Here is a 21746-nt window from a genome sequence, read left to right as displayed (position 1 = left end):
TATCTAAGTATTTGGCCTTGTCAGATATCGAAATCGTCTTATTGAGGAAACGTGGTGCGTTAAATTGGCCCATCTTCGTCTTCCTCGTGAACAGGCATATGTTAGTCTTCTTTGGGTTAACATTAAGACCTCTGGGTCTAGCCCAGTCATATGCCATATGCAAGATCCTTTCGGTCCTTCTGCATAGCTCGTTCGAATCCTTACCCCTTAGAAGTATTATAACATCGTCTGCGTAGCAGACGGGTTCAAATCCCTCCTCAGTCAGCATTCGTAATAGGTCATTTATGGTGGTCACCAATTGGAGTGGCGTGCCATGTGCCACTTTCTCCCTTATATTTATGCCATGGGACACACAATTTATCCACCTGTTCCTTAGAATATGGTTTATACAGTCTCTAAGGACCAGGTCCACCCGGTACGGGTCTAAGGAATGGATCAGTGTGTCGGTCCGAACATTGTTGAAAGCCCCCTCGATGTCAATGTATACCGCCAGTGTGTACGTTTTGGCATCGAAGGATTCTTCTATTTTATGCACAACCTCGAGCACGACAGTCTCCACCGACCTTCCCTTTACATAGACATGCTGTTTGTATTTGAGCAGTTCGCTAGATGTCATACTCTTTATCATGGTGTCCACAATACGTTCCATAGTTTTGAGTAGAGTAAGGCTTATGGGTCTGTAGACCTTTGGTGTCGCATAACTTGCCTTGCCGGGCTTGGGTATAAACACCACCCTTGCCTCCTGCCAGGCTTTCGGAGTATATGAAAGTCCTAGGCACGCTGTGAAAATTTTGGCCAGACGAGGCGCCAGATAGTCTGTCTCTTTCTGTAGTAACGTCGGAAATATTCCATCAGGTCCGGGTGACTTAAATGGTTTGAAGCTCCTCAAGGATTCCTTCACCATAAATTCCGTTATTATAAACCTTCGATCAACGTCATTATTCAAAGATTCCGGTGTCTCCGTGAGTCCCTTCGTATCCTGTGGAAAATGGGCTTTCATCAAAAGCCTCAACATGTCCTCCGTTGTCTCTGTTCTCACTCCCATATCGTCTACTAATGTATATATTTTCTGGATATATTTTCTGGATCGTCATTATATTCTAAGATGATTTAACGATGTCTGTGTGTGCGTTTATTGTAATCAAGCTACAGGCCTCAAAAATTGAGATATTGAGCTAAAGATTGCCACAGATCCATTTTTTTATCTAAGGTTAAGTTCTTGAACGAGCTAAACCGAATCATATTTAGAATTAGCTGCCATATAGGCCGATCTCCTGGTTAAGGGTCAACAGCTCATAATTGCCGCATTAATTATCTGATTTCGTTGAAATTATAAACCGCGAGTTGTACTTAGAACCACGATGGTCCATAATGGACCATAGATGGATATAGCTGCCATATAAACCGACTTACCGCTTTAAGGGTGCGTTTATCACCCGACTTTGATAATATAATATAAGCACCACACAGGCTGGAACTTTGAGCTCCGACTTGTGTGGCGTTATCACGAGAAGCTTAACTGAAAGCTACCGGGCCCGTCCACAGGTTGCGGATAGTGGAAAACTCCGTTTTTATGCGGAGTAGCTGCAAATGTGGCCGCGGACAGTCAGCGATTTTCGAGAGGAGAGTCTCAGTGAGGAGTCAGGTGGCACTGGCTCTTAATTAAATACTGAGTGCCAATGATACTCGAGATGACAAGGCGAGTTATTGGCGTCTTCAAATAACCAATGACCAACATCAGCGTCTGTTCCCAGGTTAGGGGCGACTGGTGGCTAGCGTCGGATCTTGGAGCAAGTGGCTCGCCACAACGAGGGATACATGTGCAATCCCATAAAACCCATGCTGTTGGGGCGCTGGGCCAGTAACCCGGTCCCGGAAAACTTTGAGAACTACCATGTGAAACAAAGGAATAGTAAAAACGCAGATATTACCGCCTTACAGGAAGTGCGATGGGCTGGGAATGGCGTCACTACAACACTAAACGGTGACGAACTATACTATAGCTGCCATAACACGAGGTATAAATTTGGCTGTGTATTTGTGGTTAGTCGGAGACTGAAACACCTTGTCTCCAGCTTTACTCCGGTGAATGAGAAGCTAGCCACAATCCGCATTAAAGGCAAATTCGTCAACATCAGCCTTATTTGTGCCCATGCCCCGACGGAAGACAAAGACGAACAGACCAAGGATATTTTTTACGAGCGCCTAGAAAGAGAATATGACCCCGGCTTGCCCATGATATTAAAATCATTCTGAGAGATTTTAATGCGAAGATAGGGAAGGAAGATATTTTCGATCCAACAGTCGGAAAGTTTAACCGTAGTTTAACGAGATAACATCCAGTAATGGGTTGAGGCTGATAGATTTCGACGCAGCAAAAAAACATAAAAATATTCACAAAGCCACATGGCTGTCATCCGATCAAAACACGAGAAACCAAATTGATCACGTTGTGATAGATGGAAGACATTCATCCAACGATCGATCCGTGGAGCGAATATAGATTCGGATCATTACCTTGTTGCAGCAAAGGTTGGACATTGAAAAGCTGCAAGCACAACCAATGGCAGCGGCATACTCAACTCTACAGACCCAACTGCTTAATGAAAGCACTTCTTGTTACGATGATATAATGGCGCAGTGGAAAACTATTGCCCACTCCATGGAAAATGCCGCCAAATCCGTACTTGGGTACCGGAAGCCTCCTCCAAGAAACCCATGGTACGACCAAGAGTGTCGAGATGCTACTGAAGTCAAGAATGCAGCATATAGACCAACCCTGCAATCAGTAGAAACGCGCCAGATGAAGGAGAGGTATCGGGAGAAAAGGAGAGAGGAGAAACATCAATTCCGCAGAAAGAAAAAGGAAGTGGAAAGACGTGAGTGTTAGCGAATTGAGATGTACAGGAGTCACTATGAAGTCCGGAAATTCCACAAAAGAATTAAACATCATACCGATGGCTTTGGTGCAGGCACATCCTCCTGCAGAGACATAGAAAGAAATCTGGTAACTGACACAGATAACATGCTGAGGATATGGAAAGAACATTTTACCCAACTGCTAGTGTCCGACGTTGGCGGCGAAGAGGATACCGCAGAACCAATCCCTGATGATGGTATACAATAGAATGTTTACCTCCTACTCAGAATGAGGTCCAAGTAGCAGCGACCCGACTAAAGACCAACAAGGCAGCAGGAGCCGATGGGTTACCCGCTAAACTATTTAAGACCGGGGGCGACACGCTTATAAGGCGTATGCACCAGCTTATCTGCGTTATCTGGCTAGAAGAACGCATACCCGATGATTGGAACCTCAGCATACTATGTCTCGTACACAAGAAAGGAGACAAGACGCAATGTGCCAAATACAGAGGAATAAGTCTCCTCCCCATCGCATACAAGCTACTCTCGCGCATACTGTGTGAAAGATTAAAACCTAAAGTCAATGAGATAATTGGGCCCTATCAATGCGGCTTTAGACCAGGTAAATCCACCCTAGACCAGATATTCACACTGCGCCAAATGCTGGAAAAGACCCGAGAAGGACAAATCAACACCTACCACCTCTTTGTTGACTACAAAGCCGCCTTCGATACTCCTTTACGTTCAAAGGTATTTCAAGCCATGTCTGAGTTTGGTATCCCTGCAAAATTAATAAGACTCTGCAGGATGACACTTGCTGATACGCGTTCCTCAGTAAGAATAGGAAAGAATTTCTCCGAACCATTTAATACCAAACGAGGTTTCGGACAAGGAGACAGCCTATCGTGTGGTCTCTTTAATATCCTGCTGGAGAAGATTATACGAGATGCAGATGTGAATAGATATGGCACACAAATCACAAGAGAGCACATGCTACTTGCCTATGCCGACGATATCGATATCATAGGTCGGTCACCGGAAGTAGTAACAGCAGCCTTTGAAAGAATCGAAAGAGAGTCAGTGAAAATGGGTCTGGCAGTAAATGGAGATAAGACGAAATGGATGGTTTACACTCCCAAAAAGCCTTGCACAACCGAGCAGATAAAGAATATGGAGAAAGTTGGGAACCACAACTTTGAGATAGTCAGTAACTTTATCTACCTCGGCACCGCCGTAACCGAAACGATTGACACCAGTTTTGAGATAAAGCGAAGAATAATACTGGCAAACAGATGCTACTTTGGACGGACAAAGACTACACTTTACAAGACACTGATACTACCCGTGTTGTTATATGGTTCTGAAGCATGGGTACTTGTGAAAGCAGATGAGGCAGTGCTTGGAGTATTTGAGAGAAAGATTCTTCGTAAAATATATGGACCAGTTTGCGTTAACGGAGAATATAGACGACGTATGAACCACGAGCTGTATGAGCTGTATGACGACGATAGCATAGTTACACGCATCAAAATACAACGGCTGCGTTGGCTATGTCATGTTGTCAGAATGGATGAAGAAGCTCCAGCAAAGAAGTCTTTTGAAGGCAAACACGGTGGTACACGCAAACCGGGAAGACGAAAAGCCCGATGGAAAGATCAAGTTGTGGGCGACACCTCGAAACTAGGTGTCAGAAATTTTAGAATGAGCGCAGAAGATCGAGGCGCTTGGAACGCTATTCTACGTTCAGCTAGTGGAAGAAATATTCTGTCATAGCCAATTAAAGGAAAGGAAGGACGTGGCCTTATGAGACTATTGGAGACATACAGAAGGGACAAAGACTGGCCTGTGTCGCAATCAAAGGAGTGTTAATGTCTACACCGCCAGCAGGTTTGGAAGCGATGCTCGATATGCAACCTATTGAGGTCTAATTCGGAACTGTACCACCAAGATTGAGCTTAAGTTGGGAGAACTTGGCTGGGATGGAACAAGGAGTGAACTCTCACGCAATATCGGTATTTCGGTGAGAATACCGAACGAGTGTACGGTCTTGCAAGCAGAGGTCTGTGCAAAATTGTTGTTTGGGGTGTAAGTTCCTAGGCCAAACTTCATACCGCCAAGAAATAACATAACGACAGGTTTCAAGTTCTAAAGAAAACTCTTAAATGTCACCAGCTTAATGACGGTGCAACCAGAGCTATAAAAAAGAATTCGCTCGCCAGGTGTCGAGAGTGCGAAATATGTAGGCTTGATTCGAAACTGTCCTGGAAAAAAAATACGGAGGAAAACAGGCGAAACGGCCACTCCTGCTGAACGATGTTCGCTAGGAAGCCCGAAAGTGATTTACAGAATATAAAGGGTGATTTTTTTGAGGTTAGGATTTTCATGCATTAGTATTTGACAGATCACGTGGGATTTCAGACATGGTGTCAAAGAGAAAGATGCTCAGTATGCTTTGACATTTCATCATGAATAGACTTACTAACGAGCAACGCTTGCAAATCATTGAATTTTATTACCAAAATCAGTGTTCGGTTCGAAATGTGTTCATTCACCGTTCAGCGATGAGGCTCATTTCTGGTTGAATGGCTACGTAAATAAGCAAAATTGCCGCATTTGGAGTGAAGAGCAACCAGAAGCCGTTCAAGAACTGCCCATGCATCCCGAAAAATGCACTGTTTGGTGTGGTTTGTACGCTGGTGGAATCATTGGACCGTATTTTTTCAAAGATGCTGTTGGACGCAACGTTACGGCGAATGAACACATTTCGAACCGAACACTGATTTTGGTAATAAAATTCAATGATTTGCAAGCGTTGCTCGTTAGTAAGTCTATTCATGATGAAATGTCAAAGCATACTGAGCATCTTTCTCTTTGACACCATGCCTGAAGTCCCACGTGATCTGTCAAATACTAATGCATGAAAATCCTAACCTCAAAAAAATCACTCTTTACGTGACCTTGTAAGACTATTGGTGACATACAGAAGGGGCAAAGACTGGCCTGCATCGCAATCAAGGGAGTGTTAATGTCTACATATGCAACCTATTGAGGTCTAATTCGGAACTGTGCCACCAAGATTGAGCTTAAATTGAGAGAACTTGGCGTGCAGATGAAGAACGGGTACTGCCACATTTTCATTCTGGATATTACGGATGGGGTGAGTAGACTGAAGAGGTTCTTAGACTACTTGACACCGAGACCAATTCGAGATACGACCTTCAGAATTCTCTTTCATGAAAGAGTGGAGTGGGAGACGGATGCTCTGTTTGAGGAGGGTGAGACCTAAGTCTTCACAGATGGCTCCAAGATTGACTCGGGGATGGAACAGTGAGTCAACTCTGAGACACTCAATATCGGTATATCGGTGAGAATACCGAACGAGTGTACGGTTTTGCAGGCAGAGGTCTGTGCCATAACGAAAACTGCAAGTGGAAACCTGGGAAGGGATTTACCATTATCGAAGTTCAGAATGAGTGTGGAAAGCTTAGCGAGGCTCAAAGCCTTGGTTCCCGGTTACGATGGTATTCCGGGAAATGAGAAGGCGGACGTATATGCCAGGAAGCGCTCCTCTGCTTTGAGTGAACCGTTTGCCTGACTTTCATTGATGCCATTTGTCGTACTACTGAATATAGTAGAGATAGTGGTCAGTGCTAAGGCGTTGGCAAGGTGGGAATCTGTACATGTATGGCGAACTGCTAGAACACTATGGCCTACTGTCGACTGAATTCTATTACAGGAATGATTACTGCGGAAGCTGTTTTGATGAGGTGAAGACGATCGAACACTTTCTCTATTCATGTTTGGGTCCGATCCCGACGAGCTTGCGGCGGGAGACGAAATGAAATCGTACACACGTGTAAACGAGAGGGACCACTACTTGGCACACACCGGGTAGATACTCAGGTTAAAATAGACCGATGCTCTAAGTGTAGCCGTGCCGCAAAGGCATACATACACATATTTTTTACCTTTTCACCTGTACTTTTTTCAATGGGGTATCGTTGTTGTTGTAGCCACATGTCTAGGTGGTGGTGATTCTCGTCACCTGTAGGAGCCTACTCGCTCGCTCCAGTCAAAAGGGCCGATCGCCGCCGGAACATGACGGCCATTGGTTATTTAAAGGCGCCCATATCTCGCCTTGTCATATCGAGTATTATAGATGCTCAGTATTTATGCCACCTGGAATATCACTGAGACTCTCCGCTCGACATCGTTGATTGTCCGCGACTGCAATTGCTGCTACTCCATATGAAGCATTCCACTGTTCGCAACCTGTGGATGCGCCCGGTAGCTCGCAGCTAAGCTTCTCGTGATAACAATGAACGCCACACAGATCGGAGCTCAAAGTTCCAGCCTGTACGGTGCTTTTAGTTATCCCGTGCCGGAGGGTATCGTAATGGAAGCCACCGTGGCCCAGAGGTTAGCATGTCCATCTACGACGCCAAACGCATGGGTTCAAATCCCGGCGTGAACATTAGAAAATTTGTCATCAGTGATTATCCCTTTACTAATGCTGGAAACATTTTTGAGCTATACTGCTCTGATTAAATTTCTCAACCAAGTGGTGTCGCTATGTGCCAAGCCATTCAGACACGACATAAAAAAGGGGGCCACTTTTCGTTGAGCTTAAATTTTAATCGGTCTGCACTCATTGATATGAGAAAAGTATCACCTGTTTATTAATGGAATGTTAATGGGAAACTTAGTATAAGTATCATAATGGGTAAGACTGGACCTAAGTGAACTCACCTTTCATGGCGAATACCCATTTAACCTAAAACTACTTAGTTGACTATCACTGAATGTATTTTCCTTAATACAAATTCAGTACAGATTTACCAACGCCTCGGTCTTCTACTCTCCTTCTCCATATTGAATTTCAAGGTGTCTTTCTCCACTAGGTTTTTTAACTGGAGTTTTTGGTCTTCCCCTTCTGCGTGTACCATCAGGTTCTTTTTCAAATGACTTCTTAGCTAGGACTTCTTTATTCATGCGGACAATATGGTATAGCCAACAAACCCATGGTATTTTGATCGAGATTGGCTATACCAACGTATCAAAATAAGGAACCAAGAGTTGTCAGTTTCTGTATTTCTTGTTGATTTTTCTGTAATCGTGTTTTTCGATGAAGGGGAATGGGGCCACCGCATCGGAACCTAGTGCTGGGGCTGCAGCGACCCTCTAGACTGAGTTTTTTTATGGTAAACCTTCTGAAGATCTGCGAGCACAACCGTTAGCCATTTTTATAGCGCATCCGCTGCCGTCTCTAATGCACGGTCCCATCAGGAATACGATTGGATCCGCGCAAGAGAGACTCCTCCTGCTTCTGCTACCTTTGGTTTGCCCCGCGCTATTACACGACATGTAGATGTCTTATGACATGTCACTTTTTGTATGCACATGAAATTGAAAATGTTTGTCAAAATTGTCAATTTACATAGGATTTATCACTTTTGCTGTCGCACCTGTATGTTATTTTCGTATGACATAGCCTAAAAATTTAAGGAAAAAATGTTTTTTATGCGTAAAATTCTGAGAAAGCTGGTTAAATCATAAATTTGTGAAAATAATCTAATTTAAGCTCGCTTTCACTCGGCTGACAACAAAAACAACTGATTTCTTTATGTTTTTGTCAGAAGGAATAGAGCACACTCTAATCGAAAACAATTACATGTGCTATTTTGAAAAGTGAAAAGTTTCGTATGTATCACACGACATATACAACTCAACATGTGCTAAATTTGACAGGTCATAAGACAACTACATGCCGTGCAACTACATGGCGAAACAATTAAAAGTGGTCTCATTTATACAAAAACTACAAGTCATGTGGTGCAATCCGCCATCTTGTCATCAAGCTGATCGAAAATTTTACCAACACGCACAAACAAATTTGTGTGCGTGTGTATATACATGTGCGTAGATGAGCAGAGAATATGCAAGAAAGAAGACAACAACAAAGAGAATGCCAACAAAAATCTAACATCTTAATACTGTCAAACCTGGCCGGCTGTTAACAGCTGCTCGCAAGGGACCACCTTTTTAAATCCGCCTTGCATGCCGTGTAATAGAGCCTTTAACTCAACCTTAAGTCTGACATTAAAGAATTTAGCTGTTATTCGAATTTTGGCTAGTCGCATGAAAAACGCCAAGTGGTCATCATTAATCGGCTGATTTTTGATATGCAACCTGTCAAATGGAAGAATTCATCGAAAACGCTAAGTTGTCACCACGAACAGCTGATGTCAGTTTTAGTTGTTTTTGCCCGGGTGTTTACACAACGAAATTATAAAATAAGAAAAAATATCACTTTGCATTTAGAATTCGTCTGAAGCGGACGCTTCGGGATTCGATGCTTAGTCATCGTTTATACACAGTACAGTTATAACTGTACATTGGTTTTAATTCTGTATTTTTAATACACGTGTTTTAATTTACAGTTGGTGGGGACACCAACTTCGGAAGTACAACCTGGCATATAGAGTCGTACTCTGCCATTTCGATTAAAGTCCAAAAAAAAAAAAAAAGAAAAAATATGCTAAAAATTTCCCATATTAGACAACTACAATTATTATTTAGGGCAGTTACGATAACTCAGAGCCATAGCCAGCTTCCTGGGGCAAGCTATACCTATAGAAACGATGAATTAAGGTCTCCCGCACTACTATCTTCACTTGTGAATAGCACCAGGAGTGTCGGTCTAACGGCTTCTCTGCAAAAATACAATAAAAAGGATGTGGAATCTGATAGCGATGATGAAGAGGTAACCGAGTTCAAGGATGAGAGAGACTCAAAGGTTGTAAAGACCAAGGTAAATTCATTGCGGGCAGATTTAATTTTAAAGGCTGGTCTGGGTATAGCTAGAAAGTAAGTACATATTGCTTACAACTGGAAGAATTAGTAATGTATGCACATGTGCATGTTGTTTGCAGCAAAGTAGAGAATATATTCTATGAAAGTCGCATACGAGTCAATGGCAAGAAACTGCAAAAGAAAAGTGTTCAGGTTAGTCTTATTTCGCTTTTGGTTGTTCATATTAATTATGTGCTTAAAAAAACTCTTTTCAGCTCCATGATGGCGATGAGATTGACGTCATTCGCGGCTTTAGTCAACAAAATCCTTCTCACCTGGTAATATCCCGCGTTATCATTCTTGCGGCAGATCCTCGTGAAGAAGGCTTTAGTGTACAATTAAGGCGATACAAGAGTTTGTTAATAGAAAATTATCCGGGAGCAAATGCATATAAATCATCAGGCTCTGTGGAACATTGATTTGCTTCAAACCAGTTTTGTTACCTCAACAACTGCCTAATTAGTTTTAACTATCAATATGAGGCCGATATTATGTTTCTTTCCTCTTCTATGTTAATTTTTTTGGGAAAGCAGTGTTAAGCGAAACCATTTTCAAAATAACTGTCTTGTGTAATGAATATATTTATAAGCATTGATAAAAGCACACAAATGAAAGACTCGATAAAACTTAAAAAATACTCATGCTTATTTGCAAACTTTTTCTGATGGTCTCGCCAAGATTCGAACCCAGGCGTTCAGCGTCATAGGCGGACATGGTAACCTCTGCGCTAAGGTGGCCTCATGCTTGTTTACGTAGTACAAAACATCAGCTACACCAGACGATCGACTGCGAATTTTTTGCAGACATCCACCTTCATGGCGCCTTTCAATAACCAGTTGCTATCTTGTTGCCGATACGTCCTATGGACCGGAAAGACCTTGCTCTCCTATATGTGTTAAGAAACAGAAACAAAATCCTCAAATATCTGGCCAGCACCGTTTGGGGTAAAGAGAAAGAGACATTATTTACCATGCCGGTACGGGATAATTATCACACAGACTAGAACTTTGAGCTCCGATCAGTGTTTTGTTTATCGTTATCAAGAGAAGATCAGCTGAGAACTACCGGGTACCTCCACAGGTTGCCATTACAATCACATGACAGCTGATTTCGTGTACCGGATTGGCCTGCTAGAGCTCTTCACCGGCCAGAGGCTGCCGCCTCATGCACGTACTCATCTTTTTTTCGTCATGGGAGAGTTATTTCCCGAAGTGCCTTCTCCGCATTCTTCTGATCCGAGCCAGGATTGAAAATAACCCTGGACCGTTTCTTTCTTAAAATTGAATTGCAATGGTTTCTTAGGTAAGATCGACCAAATAGTAGATTTTATTAGTCGGAAGAATATATTGGTTGCAGCGATCTAGTAGACAAAGCTGACCAACATACGGAGTGGAGGTGGGGTTTTTCTTCGTGATACACCATTGCGTACCTAGCGCTAGTAACCTCTACTTAGTATGGAGATAGCAGCCACGCCCGATACTGCCGAGATACAGCTATAACGCTGATTGGCAGTTGTGTCCCAGTTAATGACCAACTTTACAGGCCTGACATTAGTGGCTGTCTGGCCCTAATCGTTCTAGTTCTAGGAGACTTTAGTGTGCATCACGTTTCACTGCATTCACCCATAGATAACGACAAGACGTCATAGCTTTGGCTGAGCAGATTGAAGGCTTCACGTTTTGCACGGTGAATAAGGATGCTCTAACTAAAATAACGAGGAGGTGCAGCAGTTTGCAAGACATTTCTGTTGCAACCCCTGATCTCCTGAGTGACATATTCTGGCAAGACGTAATATTTGCGATCAGACCCCCAGATCGTCCACCGACCACCCAACTTCATAACCTCTGAGCACCGGCCGTTCATCAAACAGAAGAAGGCCGCTGCAGTGATTTGACACCTTCCTCAAAAGTGATAGTTGCCGAGAGGAAATTCCGAGTCGGTCGAATAACCCAAGTGCGGCTCAATTCCTCGACGCAAGCAGCGGTACTCGCAGACGACCGTGATAGAATTTGTTGCATGGACCCCACTAACTCCAGAATCAGCAAGCAGAATATGGAAAGCGGAATATATGGCTGGTACACTTGAAGCAATGTAACTTAGTTACCGGTTTAGACAAGTTGTTGTTGTTGTTATTGTAGCAGTGTGTGGTACAATGAGGCGGCAACCCTTGCCGATGTAGTCTTAGGCAAGTTGTAGTCTACTGTTACGTCACCCTCGGACCCCGAAAAAAGGGATCACAGGACCTCAGTCACCTTTGACGAAGTAACTGTGACTGACCCGATGAGATGCGCCAGTTGTTTAACCGTCAAATTATAATATTCAGATCTGTCAGAATGGCGCTCTTCGAATTGTGACGATCTGTCTCTTCAGTTCTCCCGTGGACAAACGACTCGGACCCAGATCCCTTTCGACGCACCCCACCTTAGTCGTAGAGTTCCTGGATCTAGATATTCAGCAAAACCAGCGGACGAAAGAAAGTACACAATATACTGCTACAACAACAACAACAGATTGCGAATAGTGGAATTATCCATACGGACTAACTGCAGCTACTCCTGCGGACAATCAGCGGTATTGAGTGGAGTCTCAGTGAGAAGGCGGAAAACCCGCGCTTTCTTAAACACTGAGGGCTTATAATGCTCAATTTGATTTTTCGAGTTTGCCCGTTTCTTAATGGAATGTTCATGGCCAAATTTGCATAAAATGCTCGATAAGATAAGGCGAGTTATTGACGCCTTTAAATAGCCATCACGTTCCCCCGGCAATCGGTCCTATGGACGAACTTTTTAACTCTCTCCAGTAATTGCTCTCAGGAAGATCACCCGAACAGGGGGTCCCCTTGATGTTTAGAGACGCGATCCGTACAAAAGCCTCTTATCAAAACAGGAGCAATTCTCAGAACCCAAGCTTGCATGTGAAACTAAAATTATAAGTGAATATCGTATAAACAATGATGTCCACACGTAAGAGGTTCGACCACAGAGAAGTCAGTGTCTAAAGGAGAGATTATATTACTACCATTCAACCAACCAAACCCATGGCAGCCGGTTATACGTACCGGATTGAACCGATAGAGTCCTTCATAGGATTGACCCGATGGAGTAATTCCCGGCGAGGGATAATTGAGAGCATCACACAGGCTGGAACCTTAAGGTACAATCTGTGTGGTGTTCATTGCTGTCACGAGAAGCTTAGCTGCGAGCTACCGCTCACAGGTTGCGGATAGCGGACATCAGCGGTATCGAGCGGAGAGTCTTAGTGAGAGACCGGGCGGCACCGGCTTTTGGAGAAACACCTTGATCGATATGACAAGGCGAGTAATTGGCGCCTTGTCATAACCAATGGCCACCCTGTTCCCACGGCGGACGGTCCTTTGGACCGGAACGAGTTTGCTCATCTACGGAGCTAGACGAGGATCGCCACCTCCACATGAAAATGTGGCTACAACAACAATAACCAACGTTAATTCTATTCCTAATATAACTATTTTCATCATTCTTTGTGCTCTTAATTTTAGCTAAATGAAATCTTTCATCGTATTCAAAGGTAAATAAACAAAAAATTTAAAAAAAATTGTAAATGTTAAAATCAATATTAAAAAAATGGATAAATATAATGAGGATGTTTAGAGAAACGATTCATCAACATACAAATAAAGGTATTATCGTTTACTTTTTTATGTTTTTATTCTTTTTCTTGTTTCTTTTCTTTTTGGGTTTCTTATTGGGATTAGGTTTAATTCTATGTACTGTTAAGGGTTTGTATACGTCGAGAAAGTCATCAGAATCTGATTCTGAATTATCCGTTGACACTTTTACAGCAGCATTATCAATCTCCATGGGTTGTATATCTTCAGCAGGTTTACTCTCCACTTTAGGTACACCATCTAATAGACGGGAAAAACTGTCCAGGATTTCATTGTCCTGCTTTTTATCAAATGCTCTCTTGGCTGCCGTGTCTTCACTAAATGATATATAATCGCCTCTCCAAGATTTATTTTCTGGCTTTTCGACAATTTCTTGTGTTGCCTCAGTGTTTAGTGAAGATGTTTTTACATCTTTCTCCGTAGATTTTAATTTATTTTTGATCTTTTTTACTTTTTTTATTTCCCTGATATTACCTGTGGTGTTTTCGGGTTTCTTTTTTTCCACAACCCAATTCCATAAATCCTCACTGATTGCTTTCAAATCTTTAGGCAGCACCATACACAAAGCACGTATACCAAACAACTTCTCTGTAAATTCCTCCAAACGAGGTTGGGCATATATGGGTTGTGTACTATCTTTCACTTCGGCATTGCGAGAAATCAACGACACTATGTGGTTAGGCTTTATGCTCAATGATATAAAAACGCAGGAGCTTTGTTGATTGTTTATCACACGCAGGCAACTTTCTAAACCCAAATTAATGTGTTTGGCTGTGGCGTATTTCTTTGCTTCAATACCACTGCTGCATATGGCGTCCTTAAGTATATTTTGTAAACACTCCAGCTCAACATCGTCCAATGTGGGACTGAAAGAAAAATTTTGCATTCTTGAAATGGCACTTTGCATTTAGAATTCGTCTGAAGCGGACGCTTCGGGATTCGATGCTTAGTCATCGTTATACACAGTACAGTTATAACTGTACATTGGTTTTAATTCTGTATTTTTAATACACGTGTTTTAATTTACAGTTGGTGGGGACACCAACTTCGGAAGTACAACCTGGCATATAGAGTCGTACTCTGCCATTTCGATTAAAGTCCAAAAAAAAAAAAATTCTTGAAATGGAGGATATTCAAATGGAATAGCTACTCACCTTTTTCTCCTTATGGGATTAGCTAAAATAGTCTTGAGCTTTGGCAAAGATTTCTGTTTACCCTTGTTTTCTTTGGCTTTAATTTTTGCTAAACTCATTTTGGCAACAGATTTGTTTGGCTTTGCCTTCACGTGGGATAGCGCGAATTAATGTTTATTTTTGCTAGCAAGCGTATGTTCAGTATAAGTCATACCATGGTTACTAGTTTCGTAACATATGGTGGGCAATAGCGTTTGATGTTGACGTCGTTGACTATATGACAAGGGACGGGACGAGATAATTATTAGCGTCACATAGTTTAAAACTTTGAGCTCCAATCTGTGAGGTGTCTTTTTTTACGAAGACACCTCACCTTAGCTAGGAGCTACAGGGTGCATAGTGGAATGCTTTATGTGAAGTAGCTACAATTGCAGTCACGGACAATCGGCGGTATCAAGTGGAGAGTTTTAATGAGAGGCCGGGTGGAACAGACTCCTTTTTAAATACTTGACTTAAACTCTTGCCTCGATACGACAAGGCAAGATAGTGTCGCCTTTTAATAACCAATGGTCATCATGTTCCGGAACGAGCTTGCTCACATATAAGAACTTGAGGAGGATCGCCACCTCTACATGCTAATGTGAGTACAACAACAACGAACTTGTGGCTACTACTATAATAAAAGTTCGTCGGAATCAATACTAGCCGAGGGGAAATAGGCGAGGCAACATCTACAGATGGTTTGTATGTTTGGTTAGGTTGAAAAGAGGATGCGGGTTTCAAACCGCCCCGTGCCAATAAAGACATACATCTAAATAGTAATCGTTTTGTTCTACGCTATATATACAAAAAAAAGGTAATCTCGAAAAAATCCAAGTCGGGAATTCCGGATAACCCCTAATTTTTCTCCATTCCACGCTTCTTATTTGTGGTCTAAGTCTGGTAATGACAAAGAAAATGCTCCATGGCCTCATCATCTTCCCCCCGGGTCGGAATAGCAGTAAGTACCACATAGGCTGGAACATTGAGATTCGACCTGTGCGGTGTTCATTAATGTCACGAGAAGTTTAGCTGCGAGCGCGTCCACAGGTTGCGGATAGTGGAATGCTCCATACGGAGTAGCTTCAACGACAGTCGCGTACAATCAGCGGTATCGAGAGAAGAGTATCAATGAAAGGGCGGACGGCACCGGCTCTAGCACAAATACTGAATGCCTATAATGCTCGATATGGCAAGTCGAATTATTGGCGCCTTTAAATAATCAATGGTCACCCTGTTACAGCAGCGATCGGTCCTTTGGACTGAAACGAACTTGCTCACCTACAGGAGCTTAACGAGGATCGGCACCTCTACATGAAAATGTGGCTACGATAGTAACAACAACACCATCTTCCCCACATGCCCTTCAAAAGCTATCACTTGCCGCACCTATTCTGTATAAGTGGGCCCGTAATCCTATCTGCCCTGTATTGACATCGAAATCTATACTAATTACCTTCTTTTCACGATTCAGATTCCCCACAGAATTTTCGTCGTCCTAACGATAGCATCACAGCTCCAAAGAGGTTCATGCGTGGTCGACGGTGAAGCATCAGCTGTTCCAATGACCCGCGATGACGGGGATAAGGCGTAGGATTATGAATGGACACTTCGTCACCAAGCTCTCTTTTGACCCACGAGTCATAGACCTCCTAAATTTTGCACAGAGGTATATATAAGTGTAATATAGAAAAAATTGGAGTATGGTCCAAATCGGTCTATAACTAGATATAGCTCCCATATAAACCCATCCATCGATTTAATTTTTTGAGCCTCCAGAGGTCGAAATTGTTGAAAACTTCTGTTAAGAGTCTCAACAACTACCACAAGTATGGTTCAAATCGGTCTATAACCTGATATAGCTCCCACATAAACCCATCTCCCGATTTAACATCTTGAGCCTCCAGAGTGTGCAAATTATTATCCGCTTTGACTGAAGTTATGCACAAAAACTTTCGCTATGACTCTCAAAAACTCCGCCAAATATGTTCCAACCGAACAGGGTTGATCGATATACCAGCTTAAATGAGAGCTATATCAAGTTATAGACTGATTTTGGTTGTACAATTGTTTCAGCCAAATCGGACAAAAATTGCGGCTTCCAGGGACTCAAGAAGTCAAATAGTGAGATCGGTTTGTATGGGAGCTATATCAGGTTATAGACCAATGTGGACCGTACTTGGCACAGTTGTTGGAAGTCATTGCAGAACACATTGCAGAATTTCAGCGAATTCGGATGAAAATTACGGCATCCAGGGGCTCAAGATGTCAAATCAGGAGATCGAAACCAAATGTCATTCATATCAAGCTCTTGCATTTTTGGCAAAAAAATTTGGATATCATCTCACGGTAGCGCTCACCATTCAAAGTTACGTCACGATTCACATCATCTTTGAAGAAGTACGGTCCAATGATGTCACCAGCCCAACCGCGCCAAACTCTGACTTTTTCTGGAGCCTAACACAACCCACTGTCCCAAATTTCGGCGACATCGGACAAAAAATGCGCCTTTTATCGGCCCAAAACCTTAAATCGAGAGAGAGAGAGAGAGAGAGATCTGGGCCAAGGCTGTAACACTACTCACTGTCCCAAATTTCGGCGACATCGAACAATAAATACGCCTTTTATGGACCCAAAACCTTAAATCGAGAGATCGGTCTATATGGCAGCTATATCAAAATCTGGACTGATCTGTGCCATATTGCAGAAGTATATCGAGGGGCTTAAATTAACTCACTGTCCCAAATTTCGGCAACATCGGACAATAAATGAGCCTCTTATGGGCTCAAAACCTTAAATCGAAAGATCGTTCTTTATGGCAGCTATATTCAAATCTGGACCGATCTGGGCCAAATTAAAGAAGCATGTCGAAGGCTCTAACACAACTCACTGTCCCAAATTTCAGCGACATCGGACAATAAATACGCCTTTTATGGATCCAAAACCTTAAATCGAGATATCGATCTATATGGCAGCTATAATCTGGACCGATCTGTGTCATATTGCAGAAGTATATCGAGGGTCTTAACTTAACTCACTGTCCCAAATTTCGGCAACATCGGACAATAAATGGCCTTTTATGTGCCCAAAACCTTAAATCGAGAGATCGGTCTATATGGCAGCTATATTCAAATCTGGACCGATCTGGGTTAAATTAAAGAAGGATGTCGAAGGGCCTAACATAACATACTGTCCCAAATTTCAGCAAAATTGGATAATAAATGTGGCTTTTGTGGGCCCAAAACCTTTAATCGAGAGATCAGTCTATATGGCAGCTATATTCAAATCAGGACCAATCTGGGCCAAATTAAAGAAGCATGTCGAAGGCCCTAACGGAACTCACTGTCGGCGACTTCGGACAATAAATGCGCTTTTTTGTGGACCCAAAACATAAAATCGAGAGATCGGTCTATATGGCAGCTATATTTAAATCTGGGCCGATCTGAGCCAAATTAAAGAAGGGTGTTGAAGGGCCTATTACAACTCACTGTCCAAAATTTTAGCTAAATCGATGATAAATGTGGCTTTTATTGGCCTAAATCGGATGAAAAATGTGGCTTTTATTGGCCTAAGACCCTAAATCGGTGGATCGGTCTATATGGGGGCTATATCAAGATATAGGCCGATATAGCCCATCTTCGAACTTAACCTGCTTATGGGACAAAAAAAAAATCTGTGCAAAATTTTAGCTAAATATCTCTATTTTTTAAAGACTACAGCGTGATTTCAACAGACAGACGGACGGACATCGTCTTAGTTTTTTACGCTGATCAAGAATACATATACTTTATAGGTTCGGAAATGGATATGTGTATCGATGTGTTGCAAACGGAATGACGAAATGAATATACCCCCATCCTTCGGTAGTGGGTATAAAAAATTTTACTCAGCTGGATCGAACTGAAGATGTTTGACAGTGAAACAAAACACGAAACGTGCTTATATATATATTATACGTGCTTATACATATATTTTTTTATATAAGAATTTTATTTGGTTATTTATAAATACAAAGCTTATAGTCAAAACATATTAAAATAAATATTAACTTATTTAATTTTTATAGTAATATAAATTATTTGTTGGATAATGTAAAACTTTGTGTGTATTCGTGTTATGACTATTTTCCATTCATGTGGATCAAGATATATGAAGCTTAATGCAAAAGTTCTTTTTGAGTAATTTACTTGAATCTTCTAGGTAGTACGATGTCCCGTTTCAGAAACAACAATTACTTCGAATAGATTTTAAACCTATTTCTTCTTACGCCCACTTCCGTGTATATATATTCAACAAATAAAAAATGTAGATATAATCTCCAGGTGTTTCTGTTCCCTGGAATGTGTTGAAGTTCTTCAAAAGACATTCCAGTGTCGTTTAGAACTCTTCGCCGCTTTTCCTTGAACGATATGGATTCCATTCGAGGGCGAGTTCCATTACATGGCTTCTGAAGAATCTGCCTAAGACACTGTTATTTCCTTCTCTTGAATTGTATAATGATTTTTTCCTGGTCGGCAATTTCGATCAGACGCCTATGCCGGGTAAATTCTCCGTCTCCGGCATCGAAACCTCCACTCCTGTGGTCTTCAATGCCCTAGAGTCAACACGAGCCCGTCATATTTTAAAGGAATTTAGTAGACATCTATTGATAAACGCCTGAATATTAGCCTTGATTTTATTGGTTGCAAACTTGATTTCTGAATCGCAAAGCACAACGATTTTGAGACAGGCATGTTTTTTTGTAGATTCCCAAATTTTAGCCGAAATTTAAGTAGAATTTCTTCTTCACAAATGAGTTCCAGAACTTACTAGAGCATATGATCTTTCCAGAGGACAAATAGTTCCGGAGATGGAATCTCCTCAATATTTCCATCTGATATGGTATATGTTCTCCTTGATGTGGTCAGTGGTTTAGCTTCTTCCGAAATTGGAAGTTCTTCTGATTTATCCAAGTTATCTGCCTTGAAAGTCTCATATGTTATAGGTTTAATATATTCATCCGAATCTAGAAGTGCTTTAAAATCTATCTGTATTGCTTCTGTGTTGTCGTCTTCCATTAGATAGGATACTTTGCCAGTTAATGGTGAAGAAGATATGTTGTTGGACTTGGTTCTGGAGTATAGTGACGGAGGTGTGGTAGATGTATCTGCTATAGATATTTCGCCGGAGTAAAATTCTCTATTTGATTTTGGTTCATTTGAAGAAGTAGTCATATTGTTACAGACAGTTTCATACATATTGCTCTTGATTGCAGGAAGTTCCTCCGACTGTTTTGTCATGTTGTCATTGTCGATATTATGTTGCAAGGCCATGTTTGATGTTGTATAAGTAAGGTTGTTGAATTTGTTTGCATCCAGTGGTATAGATTTGGTTAAATTAGGTTCTACCATGGCAATTCTGCTGGGGTATGTAATCTTCTTATCATTTGATACTGCATAATCACTTTTATACAACTTTTCTGTAGCCAATGGAATTGATTCGGTGGCTAAATCCACATTGGAAATTTTGCTAGAGTTTAATTCCTTCTTGAGTTCTGGATCGCTTATATAGGGATCTGCCGTCAAAGTTATGTTGCCATTATTGGTGATTGTAGGCATTGATTTCTCTCCAGCTCCATATGAGGTAGTTGTTATGGGTGAGAAAGGTTTTGCGTCAGTTGCTGAGATGTAATCTTCAATGTTATGTTGCACTTTAAATAGTGGATAAAAAGTGTTACCCAACTTTGGTATTGGTTCAGTAGTTACATCTACCAAAAACATTGCGCTATTGTGCAATTTATTCTTCGGGGTTGGGTATTTCGAAATAATATTAGAAGTCGTATTGTTGTTGAAAGGCTCCTTTACCGAATTTTGGAAATTTATTTGTTTTAATGATCCAGTAATAACTAGCTTATCATCTTTCATTTCTTGAGGCACTGCACTTATTGAAGCCTGATGGACAGAGTTGCTAAACCCTCTTAGTTCCAAAGGAATAGGTTCAGTAGATCTGGATATGCTGGAGTCCCATCCTTTCTTCGATTCGGGATTACACAATTTAAAACCAATCGAAATGGTTTCTTTACCGTTGTTTGTTTTATTTACATCTTCAGTTACAACAGAGGTGAAAAGTCTTCCCGCTTCATATGATGTAGAAAAATTGTGAAAGTCTGGATGTGAATCTGCCTTTCCTTTATGATGGCTTAAATTAAACTTACTTTCCCTGAAGGTATCTGTTATTCCATCTTTGCTATTTGTTAGGGCCAATTTTTCCTTTAAAAGTCCCTGGCTATGGAACAACTTGGCCAAATCTCCAGTTTTCTTGATTCCATTTCTTGAGTTTGAAGAGTATACAGTTGCTATCGATGCCGAAGGTTTTTCAGATTTTGTAGACACCACTTTCAAATCCTTGGCGAAAGGAACAAATTTATTTCTCATTGCAAACATAGTTTTAGTACGAGCTTTGCCTTTGTCATCATGCCTGTTAATCTTAAACTGGGGATTAAGAAAACTTACTGACTCCAAAGTCTTTCGGATATAATCTTTTGCTATGTTTCTAGACTTGATCTTTGGAACATAGGGCTGATAGACCTTGTAATTATACGGTTTTCGCTTTTCTATATATTTTCCAATATATTTAGCAAATTCTACTCGAGGCTTAATCACATCATTGGAAGTTTTGAGATGTTTTGGTAAGTTTAAAATTTGTTGAAGAGATAAACGGTTAACAGGCGCTGGATTCATTGCTGTAGTCCAGGAACAAATGAAGTTTGTTATAACGATAATAGTTTGAATTTTTAACAACATTTTGCTAAGAGTAACAACCAAAGACTGTTGATATCCTCAAGTAAGCAGAGCATCTTAAATACTCTAGGAAGTTTAAATTTTTCTGATCTAGTTTACCTGTTGATGCGTTCTTCCTTAGCATGTCCTCACAAAAGGGTTAACCATTTCTATATTCAATTGTTTTCTTAAGGCTCCTGTCAGACGTGCCTTTTGCATGGTTATTGAATAGAACAACGGTTATTGTACATGTAATAATGGAAATCCCTCATAATTCATATTTGGAATATCAGCCAGAACAATGAAAATTATGAAACATTCGCCACATGACTTCGCTCTGTTCTCGCGCAATACATATGAATGAGAGAGGACTCCTCGCGGGGGGTTTTCCATTTGCATTTGTCGTTCACATTTTAAAATACTAAAATTACCTGCTTATGTGGCTATTGAAAGAAA

At 41.4% G+C, this 21746-nt stretch overlaps 2 protein-coding genes across 2 annotated transcripts; one reads left to right on the top strand and one right to left on the bottom strand.

Annotated features, from left to right (window-relative positions):
• The first annotated feature begins 9209 nt into the window (after positions 1–9209).
• Positions 9210–10351, top strand: LOC106081985 (mitochondrial transcription rescue factor 1). Its single transcript, XM_013244274.2, has 3 exons — positions 9210–9729; positions 9795–9867; positions 9930–10351. The coding sequence occupies exons 1-3, from the start codon at positions 9398–9400 to the stop codon at positions 10131–10133; spliced, it is 609 nt and encodes a 202-aa protein (XP_013099728.2). The 5' UTR covers positions 9210–9397; the 3' UTR covers positions 10134–10351.
• A 3031-nt stretch (positions 10352–13382) lies between these two features.
• LOC106081980 (uncharacterized) lies at positions 13383–14673 on the bottom strand. Its single transcript, XM_013244265.2, has 2 exons — positions 14515–14673; positions 13383–14226 (listed from the first exon to the last, which is right to left on the bottom strand). The coding sequence occupies exons 1-2, from the start codon at positions 14610–14612 to the stop codon at positions 13383–13385; spliced, it is 942 nt and encodes a 313-aa protein (XP_013099719.2). The 5' UTR covers positions 14613–14673.
• Between the last annotated feature and the right edge of the window lie 7073 nt (positions 14674–21746).

This window comes from Stomoxys calcitrans, chromosome 2, assembly GCF_963082655.1.
Source record: "Stomoxys calcitrans chromosome 2, idStoCalc2.1, whole genome shotgun sequence".
NCBI lineage: Eukaryota > Metazoa > Arthropoda > Insecta > Diptera > Muscidae > Stomoxys > Stomoxys calcitrans.
Note: the sequence above shows the minus strand (reverse complement) of the source record. Positions and strands in the feature narration are given on the sequence as shown.